The following is a 10741-nucleotide window of genomic DNA, read 5'->3' as shown; positions in this document are numbered from 1 at the left end:
CCTTTTCCCCTTCTGAACAATTACACACATTTTAAAAATATTTATATCTTTATTAAATACATATGAAGGTATTCCACCCCAAAATTGGAATTAATATAAATCTCGGGATTTTTATTTTTGGCGCCAAATAATCTGTGGTGTCCCATGTTTTTTTTAGGCTTTTTTGTGACATATAGATAATGTCCTTTGTTTTAAGTGCTGTAAAATATTCATATGATATTTGAATTTAATTGTTTTGCTTATAATGTGAAAAAATCACGAATAAACATATATCCTAAGAAGTTGCCTATTTTGCAACCCATCGTTATTGTGCAATCAATGAATCAACGTTGGGGTCGCTACGTAAATTTTCGTGTCCCAAACATTACGTAGGGATTCCCATTTTCCCACGGTCTGTAAATTTTTAAAATAACGATAGCAAGCGGCAAATCAGTTGTTCTTCACGTAGATAAACATAAATTAACTAATGGGTATATTTAGCAAAAACATCCAGCACCGTATGTCGAAAATATTACAACTTTATCGAAAAATACGAACATTCGTGTCCCAACGATTTATTTACGTCGTAAGAATTCGCTTGAGAATGGAGTAGTCCATCGGTCATTTTTATGAATGAACGACCACGTGATTCAACGCCCCGGAAGTGCTTCTTACAACGTACTTCTTGACAACGGTCGCCATTTTCTTCCTATCGACGGAGAACGAAAACAGTTTTCGTGTCCCATCATTTACGATGCCCCTGTGGAACCTTTTTACGGTTGGGATTTGCCTTTAAGCAAGAAATTCGTGAGTAATTTCGTTCTTCCTTTAACTTATGTATCGTATTTTTGTATTTATTGATGCTCTTAATTTGTTAAAAAGTGCCAAAATACGTCGCAAGCGCGTGTTCGTCTGAGAAGCTTCCAAAGGGGCATTGTCGTTGTTGAACAACGTAAATATGGACACGAAAATTTCCGTTTCCCGATTTACGCTGTCATCTTGTAGCCGCCCACTGTTTATCTTAATTGTGCTATTAATTAATGAATGATAAGTTTATGTGTAAGCGGTTAATTTTAATAGTTATATGAAGCGATTTGATGAAAATTGCGACGAATTGAAAGGCGTATTGAAAGGCAAATTGAAAGTTGTAAACCCATCGTAAATTGTGCAAAAGAAAACCAATTAAATCGTGTCCCGATTTACGTTGTGTATAATTTTGTCAATTGTAGCTTCTGGTTACATTTATGATTTATTATTCTGCATGTTCAGATATCTAGATCTAGACTATATACTTTGAGATACTACCAGTCGCATTTAATAAAGGATTTGTGATTAAAATCTCAACAAATTACCGTACATGTGGGACTGGGAGAACTCTGCACCTGTGCCTGTGGTAAACTCGGCCCCCGACAACAACTGGCTCAATAAAACCGGGTTTTTCGTGCTATTTCAATAATAATTCATACATCAACAACTTACTGAAAGCAATTGTAAGCTGTTGATGTATGAATTACAGGGGTGATATTCCTCAGATTTAAATCGGAATTCCGATTTTTAGTTTTTTTATTTTTTTTTTTTTTTTTTTTTTTTTTGGTACAAGTTATTAACAAGATCTAGATCTATATGATTTCTTGTTTAAATCATAACATGTTTGTCCTGATACAGTAAATCTTAAGCCCAAATTTCCCCTCCAGGTATGCACAAAATTGCACAATTTAAAGTCCCAAAATGCAAAAAGTCCTTACCGTACGAGGGGGACACCCCCTCCCACACCCTCCCCCCTCCTCGGTCGCTCCGCTCCCTCGCGGAAGTAGACTTAGACCCTGTCTATTTTTTTTTTCAAGAGTGAATATCACCCCTGGAATTACTATTGCAATACCAAGAAAAACCTGATTTTATTTAGCCAGTTGTTGTCGGGGGCCGATTTTACGTGTGTATGCGGTGTATGTTAACGTGTGCAGGGCCAAAATATGCACGAAAAATTCCCTCTGTAAACGGGACACCAAAAGTCTTGACGTCCCATTTACACGTGGAACAAAAACCAATTTCAATGGAATATAGGTTTCCTGTGATAAAATTTAATTTGCATGTCTACACATACTTAATGAAGATTGTCAATAGCACAAAATTACTGAATTTGAAAATGCTAACAGCTCCACAACATGTACTAAAAGTTCCCCGTGTAAACGGGACACCAAGGTCTTGGCGTCCCATTTACATGTGGAACAAACACCCAATATACTTAAGTATAGGTCTATCGTATAGCATCTGTCTACGGATGAGGGGAGCTGACCGACGAAAGTCAATATATAAATGAGAAGCCCCCGAATTAGAGACAGATCTTATCGGTCTAATGATTATTAAGCTGTCCAGGAATGGTTCACATATTACTGCAGGCCTATGGTCCATTTTTGTCACAAAGTTTTCACATATTAATGTCAACCAATGTACTTTGCTGTTGTAGGTTTTGCTTGCGGTGCTCCAAAATGCGACCGTACACGGGGAATGGAAAAGCTTCCACAAGCACCACTGCAAATGGCTCGAAAGAAAAGCGTAAGAAAAAAAGGCAGCCACTACCATACACCTTACGAATTAGGTGCGAGCATAGGAATCTAGATGAAGGTACTTCCACTACTCCCTTGCCATCCAAATCAAAGGGAAAAGGAAAAACGCAAAATTGGCGAGACAATCTAAAACAGAAAAACCCTGAGAAGCATGCTGAATTGAAAAAACGTGACAAGACCTACAGTAGGTACTACCGGCTACAATGTGCCACTGCGGAAGAAACTTTGAAAAAAAGAAATCTTTCAAAAGAAGAAAGAGAAGAAGCCGAGATGTGGAAGAAAAGAAAAGAACGTAATAATGAAACTGCAAGAAACAGAATGAGAAAGATGAATGCAAGAAAGAAGGAAGATGAGAAGAATGGAAAAACAAAAAAAGCCATGACTAGAAGAGAGTGTGAGAAGAAAAGAGCATATGAAGCAGAGAGGAAGAGGAAACAACGTGCTAAAAAAAGTGCAGCAGAAATGGCCAAGATAAATCAAAAAAGAAGAGAGAAATATGCGGCAGAGAAATACATGGAGATTCAGAAGATAAACGAAGAAAAGGATCGAAAGTTGAAAGAGATGGAACAGAAGGTAAAAGATGTGGAAGAAAAGTTACGTGAAAAGGAGATTGAGATGCGTGAAAAGAACGCCGAGTTAGGTGAAGACGCTATCGATGTGAGATCTAATACTGCCAGACGAAAGAGCCTTCAACGCGTCAGAAGAGCTTTTCCAAAACAAAGATCGCATTTTGTTTCTACCACAGTTGACCTCGTACAGAAAGCTTCACCACTGAAAGCTGCTGCACTGGAGAAGGCAGGAATAACAGGCAGAAATCCATTGCATGAAGGAGTGATGGAAGCCGTCGCAGATGCCCTTTCAGGACCGAAAAAGTCTGCAAAACGGAAGCAAATGGCCATGTCTCTCGCTGCTATAAAGAAGTATAAACAACAAAGAGCGGCTGGAAGATACTTCGGTTGTAGCCGCAAACTTCTGGGAAATGCAATAAAAAAATCAGCAGGCCGAAGAGCGCTCTCATTGAAAACAATTAAACTCGTCCAAGAATTCTATGAAGCCAACTCAAATACTTTGCCAGATAAAAAACTCGTAAGTAAAAAAACCTACAAACCAAGACATGTAATGGAGTCATCCATAGCAAATCTATACCAGAAGTACACCAAAGCACATCCAGATAACCCAGTAAGTGCAGGGATGTTCTACAGCTACAGACCAAAACATGTAAAAACTAGAGGACAAGCCAAATATATCGGTTGTCTTTGTGAATACTGTGAAAACATAAATTTGAAAATACAAGCGATCAACAGCCTCCACAAAGGAACCTTCAAAGACGGCTATGATGTTGTCAAAGCAACAATGTGCCCGAAACCACCGGGATGGGATTTCAACCATCATTCCTGTATCAGCAGAAAGTGCAAGAAATGTGGCGTGGATATGTTAGACCAACGACTGCAACCTATCCTTGCAGACCTTGACAAGACCATGATTGTAAAGTGGAAACGGTGGACAATCATAAAAACAACATGCCACACCAAAAAGGGAACCAAGGAAGTGAAGAAACGTAAGCCAATAGAGAAACAAGGAACAGTGCAGGATTTGGTAAAGGAGCTTAAGGAGGAGATAGACCCATTCAGTGAACACTTGTTTAACAAGGATTGGCAAGGTAATCAAGAAAAAAATCTCCGAAAGAATCTGCAAATGAATGAGGTATTGGGGGTGTATGATTTTGCTGAAAATTTCAAGTGCGAGCATCAGCGAGAGGTTCAAAGCGCATATTATTCACACGATGCTGCAACAGTCCACCCTGTGGTCACATATTACATCTGTCCGACATGTTTGGAAACTGTGACGGAGAGTATTGTAATGGTTAGTGATGATTTAACCCACGACCACCATCTTGTGCACGAATTCCATCGCAGAGTCACCAAGCATTTAACTGCAACCAGGGGGTTGAACATTACTAAGTTTTACCGTTTCTCTGACGGCTGCAGTAGCCAATATAAAAGCAAGGGACCTATTTTGGACATAAGTTACGGGAGGGAGGATTTTGGACACATCATACATCACAACTATTCGGGGACTAGGCATGGTAAGGGCACCAGTGATGGCGAGAGTGGAGTTGTTAAGAGGAAAGCAAGTGAAGCAGTCAGAGCAGGAACTGCCACAATCAGCACCCCAGATCAACTATATCATTTTCTGAAATCCAATGTTACAAAAGAAGCTACCGAAGACAAATGCTGCTGTCCATTTAGGAGATCGGTTATTTTTGTAAAACATGAAGAAGTTTCGCGAGAGCGGCGAGACGGGAGGGCCCCAAGAACTGTTAAAGGAACAAGGAAGTTACACAGTATCAAGAGCACAAAGGGAGGAACAGTTGGCACAAGGAATCTCTCCTGCTTTTGTTACCCATGTCTCAGAGGTGGTGGTGGCAGATGTGCAAATGCAGCTTATGTACAGCCTTGGAAGCAAGTTCAACTAAGTACAGGTAAATAAACCCGGGGGAGGGGGGAGGGGGCCTCCATTGACAAGTGAATATCATGCGTGTCCAAGAAAACACGTAAAAAGGGTATCTTTTTCAAGGCTGGGCATGTAACGTACGTAACGTGATAAGGGTGTCAAAAACACTAAAATACTGAAAAAATGGTATACTTTTCGCACGGAATCTTACGTGTTAAGGGTTCGATTTGCGAGGGTATTAAAAAACACTATTATACCTAAAAGGGGGAACTTTTTGAGCCAAAACTACGCGTTTAGGGTCCGATTTGCGAGTGAGGTAGGCTTATAAATTTTCTGGGCCATGTTTTTTTTTTTTGGCGTTTCAACGAAGCAGAAACTGGTTCGAACATTTGGAGTGAGCGCCACACATCGGCTCCGCCCCTAACAACGACCAGAGTGATCTCATTGGTCAGTTTGCTGCTTGCCGCTAACCGAAGCGTGAAGCTCGCACACTGCCCAGTCGACTGGTGCGTGCTGGCGGGGTGCGCTATGCCCAGCCGCTTCTCCTGCCATCCTGGTCACTGATTGGTCGGTGAGGAGACCGCCGACGCTGTGTTTGAATGAGCATTTCGGGGGTTGCTAGGGCTTACCTTCTATTGTTCGGAGGTGAAAACTGACTTGCGTGTGCTTTGATCGTGATTGCGTGGCAAGGAGAACTTTTAGGGCGCTTTTCTCGAAACAGAGATTTCCCAGACGTATCGACATGCTCTCTTTTAAGCATCGATATCTCCGCAGCCGATTATTTTTATACAATGTGTTATATATCAATTTAAAGCAGAAAGATAAGGGATATAATAAAAAAGGGATCAGCGTGCACTTATAAAATGATGGGGTTGTTAAATTATCGTTGTAACCTACTTGCTTAGGGGGTCAAATTATCGGAATATGTGTTGAGGATACGATTTCGTACAAAATACTTGTTAAGGGTAAAGTTTCACACGCCAATACTTGTTAAGGGGTGCTTTTTCAGAACTGGGAAAATACGTGTTTAGGGTGCTTTTTGAAACCCCATGGACGCGCATGATATCCACCGTCACTGGAGGCGCCCCCCCCCCCCCCCCCCCCCCCCCCCCCCCCCCCGGTAAATAAACTTGTTATGCTAGATCAAAAAATGAATACTGTTAACCACTTAATAAAGTCATTTTGGGTAATTGCTTATTGTTCACATCAATTACCAAAGCATGTGGCCAGTAAGGGTAAATTTCAATGTAGATGCTCGAGTCATTGTAGTGAAAGAAATACAACTATTTATGTACTTTTTTGGGGAACAATTTTGTGTCTTAATTTTTACATGAAAAGTTCACTTTTGAAAGCTTGCACTTTATATCCAATGCTATATGTTACAGATGACTTCCTAGAAAGTTTGTTCAAGACATGTCAGAGCAGAGATTCTTAAAACTTACCGGTTTATGCGGTGGTGGCCTGCGGCTGACATCTATCGACCTTCAATTCAAGACACTTCCAGTACAACCTGTAGGTCTATATTGTATCATGCACTGCTCACAACCTCCTATACACACAATTTATGTTTCTGTACAATTTATTTTGTTGTCATTACAGCAAAGGTGACCACTAGCCATGACGCCCCCAGCCATGACACAGCCAGGCGAGCTAGCCAAGACGTTGGAGCCAAGCAAGATGTCGCCCCCAAACTCCCTGATCATGATGATGCTCCCCATGTCACCCCCAAACTCCCTGATGATGATGAAGCTTCCCATATCAACCCCAAACTCCCTGATCTTGATGATGCTTCCCCATCTGTAGATGACACCGAGTCCGAGAGTAAATGCGACAACAGCGGAGTTGACCAAAGCCAGACCATGGCAGATGACAGTGATAAAGGTAATGTGCGACTAGTATGTATACACAATGTACAATGCTTTATTAGTAAAGATACACAACAAACTGTTAAAAAAATGCATTTTAAAGTGAATTTACTTCTGAAAATGTGGAAATGTCGTTATAGATCTGAAGGAAATGTCACGGTTATGTATGATGGGGTTAATAACTTTGCATCAGTCATTTTTCAGGCGGCATGAAAAATCTTAACAATTTGCTTTAGACCTCAGTTCCAAAGGCAAAATGGTTAGATTTTTCCACAATGCCCTCAAAATAACTGATGCGCAGTTATTAACCTCTAAGTAGTATTTTAGAACAACTTAATACAAATTGTTATTAATCTTGATTCAATTTGGTTGTGTTTATCAAATAGGTGGAGCTACTGATATGGTAAAGGTACATGATTTTGTAGCCGTCAGAGTGGAAAGTGCTGGCAAAAAGAACAAAGGAGATCAGATGCATGTTGCTAAGGTAAGTTCTCTTTAAATCATTGTCAGGACCTAACTCCCTACATCAAGTTACTCAGTATTTCATTGATACAGAGCTTCCATGATCATATTTATACAGCTACACTGTGTTCAGAAAGATTCAAAATTATATTTTACTCTTCATTTTTGTGTCTAAATTACAGGTTGCTTCGGTGCTTGAAGATGGATACAGCCTGTCATATATGGTACAAAGCAGCGGAAATCTTTATACCTGGCCACAAGGAGACGAAGTCTATTTCACCCATCCACAACGCGATATAATATGCAAACTTCCAGGACCAGAATATGTTTGGGTTGGGTCACGCCTTCTAAATAGAATGGACCTAACAGATGCTGAAAGACTTTTTCAAAAAATAGAACAATAGTACAATAGAAAAGTACTGAACTATTTACCAAGACAGCTCTGTGACATTTGTGTGCTTTTGTAGTAGTGCTAGTGCATATTGAAAAATGAAAACCTGTGCGGGTTTTGGTCCCTATTCTGTTATGAGACCATTCATACGCAGGCCTTGAGTTTTAAAAATGGTCTGGTGTGCTAAAAATTCCACTCCTCCAGATATTTAGGTGTGCTGTAGGTATGCATACGTAGCGGTAATAAACTGAATTAATAGGTTTTTAAACTTCTATGCTACTTAAATTGACGACCTCACGTCATGACGTCAAATGAGATGCCTGGGGTTGGAAATTGACCCCGTCTGGGACAACCTCTTGACCTCCCGCAACAAAGGGGGAGGGGACGAGACATCTCATTTGACGTCACCAACTTTGACGTCATCAGAGGTTTCCTAGAAACACTAGCAACAATCAGAGCAGTAACATCCGCTGAAGATGCTGGTTGATCCAGCGAAAACGTTCCAGTGAGTTCGTCAATTTAAGTAGCGTAGAAGTTTAAAAACCTATTAATTTAGTCTCAATATAATTCAAAATTAACTCCATGAAGTGTAAGTATGTTTAAAACTTGATGTTAGTTGAAACTTTTATGCTTGATAAGACTTGATGTTTGTTAATAATTGATGTTTGTTAAAATGTTAACATATTTGAGACTTCATCGGGTTAGTGCAATTGAGTTTTTTGATAAATATAGGAAAATACACACATTTTAAGGGGTGTTACAAGCCTTGAATGTATGCAGTTGTATTTGTATGATGGAAATAAGATGTCAAAAAACAAAGAAGAAGTAAAGAAATTGAAACACAAAATCGCTTCTTTCTCGATAACTATATTGCACTAACCCGACGACTTTCAACTGACAATCCTATTTCTACCACAAATTTGAAATGTGGACACATGAAACTGAAATTTTTGAGGTAAAGAAATGCCTCTTGCTTACACAATTTTATTTCCATACTGTCAGACAAAATACAACCTGTTGGAAATGGTGTGGATTAACAAATCAGTATGAGACTGAAAGCTTTCTCTTTATTATACTTCATTAAGATACAGCTTTTTATTCGTTTTTCTATATTCACAAGGTGCTATGGTATTTTATTTTTACAGTATTAAGTTAGTAGGTCTATTACACATTATAGTCTGTCGTGTACATCCTAGAACAGTCGTCAACACTTGCAATGGCAAGCGCTGACTGTTCTAGGATGTACCCAAATTGCAAAATCAGGCTATAACAAACCAATATATTAGTATTTGAACTTGTATTTTTTTTCACACAGTACTAAAATATAACCAAGAGAGTGTACTATTGAAGTGCAGTAATCTTTTCTTTGTACAATGTATTAATATGAAATGCAATTTTAGTTTTACTGCTCAATTTAAGAAACTGCAAAACCTTGAATTTCCCCCAGATAGAGAACTGTCCACAGATCTATGTTAAACCTCATGGGCATAAAGAGACATGATGATCAGTGGAAGTTTAAATGGGTTTTACAGTTGATTTCTGAAATGGAATATTGTTATTATACTGAAATGGAATGTTATTATTGTATTGAGCACCATATTTTGTGCAATGGAATATTATTATTAACAATAATAATAGCTGCTGGTTCTTATATAGCGCATTTCAAGCTTGCAAAGAATTTCAATGCGCTTTACATTAGAAGCATAATCTACTTACAAATTACACTGTAAGTAGAAAACTATGATTAATTAAACAATAATCAAACATCAGTTCACACTTTTGAAGTAAAAGTTTTCTGTAAAAAGTGTAAGTTGAACTGCAATGTCCAATGTCCATTGTAAAGTTTCCTTCTGTATAAAGTTAAACTGCAATGTCCATTGTTTCCCATTAACTAAGTAGCACTTTGAGCTTGAAACAATGGTGAGTGCGCTTCATTCACCCAGGTGCTATTACAGCCTATACTAGCTGGGAGGCTAACTTAGTCTTGAGTCAGTTCTTCATGGTGTAGTTGTTTGCCTGAACTCTTGCTAATGGGTCTTGCATGCTAGGCAGGGAGATTAATCTTCTACATCTAATTCTCTCAAATGCTGGACTTCAGTCTTGCAGGACTTCACACTTCAGTCAGGTGCTATACTAGCTGGGAGGCTAACTTAGTCTTGAGTCAGTTCTTCATGGTGTAGTTGTTGCCTGAACTCTTGCTAATGGGTCTTGCATGCTAGGCAGGAAGATTAATCTTCTACATCTAATTCTCTCAAATGCTGGACTTCAGTCTTGCAGGACTTCACACTTCAGTCAGGTGCTATACTAGCTGGGAGGCTAACTTAGTCTTGAGTCAGTTCTTCATGGTGTAGTTGTTGCCTGAACTCTTGCTAATGGGTCTTGCATGCTAGGCAGGGAGATTAGTCTTCGACATCTTCTTCTCTCAAATGCTGGACTTCAGTCTTGTAAAAGTAAAACTATGATTGGGAGAAAAGGGAAAGGGAAAGCAGATCAGATAATTTGTTCTACAGTATAAGATTATGTTACTCAAGCATCTGATTATTAATTTGACCCTGTGAACATTTTCAAATTCAGTAATATTGTGCTATTGACAATCGTATTCAAGTATGTGCAGACGCGCAGATTTAATGTTATGACAGGAAACCTGAATTCCATTGAAATTAGGTGTTTGTTTCACATGTAAAGGGACGCCAAGACCTTGGTGTCACGTTTACACGGGGAACTTTTAGTACATGTTGTGGAGCTGTGAGCATTTTAAAATTCAGTAATTTTGTGCTATTGACAATCTTCATTAAGTATGTGTAGACATGCAAATTAAATTGTATCACAGGAAACCTATATTCCATTGAAATTGGTTTTTGTTCCACGTGTAAATGGGACGTCAAGACTTTTGGTGTCCCGTTTACAGAGGGAACCTTTTGTGCATATTTTGGCCCTATGTGCATTTTCCAATTCAGTAATTTGTGCTCCTGACTACCTAAGATGTATGCTTTCCAGTAGATTTAATTGTATCACAGGAAGCGGAA

The 10741-nt window shown here is 39.2% G+C and overlaps 1 protein-coding gene and 1 long non-coding RNA gene across 2 annotated transcripts; both read left to right on the top strand.

Annotated features, from left to right (window-relative positions):
* The first annotated feature begins 1592 nt into the window (after positions 1-1592).
* Positions 1593-5284, top strand: LOC139725640 (uncharacterized). Its single transcript, XM_071636732.1, has one exon. It carries the CDS (start codon positions 2355-2357, stop codon positions 5031-5033), a length of 2679 nt encoding a protein of 892 aa, XP_071492833.1. The 5' UTR covers positions 1593-2354; the 3' UTR covers positions 5034-5284.
* Positions 5285-6208: 924 nt separating this feature from the next.
* LOC139725641 (uncharacterized) lies at positions 6209-10460 on the top strand. Its single transcript, XR_011710559.1, has 3 exons — positions 6209-6878; positions 7249-7346; positions 7507-10460. It is a non-coding gene; the product is annotated as an uncharacterized lncRNA (long non-coding RNA).
* The last annotated feature ends 281 nt before the right edge of the window (positions 10461-10741 follow it).

The sequence above is a fragment of the Diadema antillarum genome, unplaced genomic scaffold (assembly GCF_040938485.1).
Source record: "Diadema antillarum isolate AM-2024a unplaced genomic scaffold, OU_Dant_1.0 seq00000053_RagTag, whole genome shotgun sequence".
In the NCBI taxonomy this organism is placed as follows: Eukaryota; Metazoa; Echinodermata; class Echinoidea; order Diadematoida; family Diadematidae; genus Diadema; species Diadema antillarum.
This window is presented reverse-complemented; position numbering and strand designations above follow the sequence as displayed.

What these genes read in the sequence shown, in the direction of transcription:
- LOC139725640 (XM_071636732.1), top strand. Translation starts at nt 2,355, where the DNA reads ATGGTTCACATATTACTGCAGGCCTATGGTCCATTTTTGTCACAAAGT.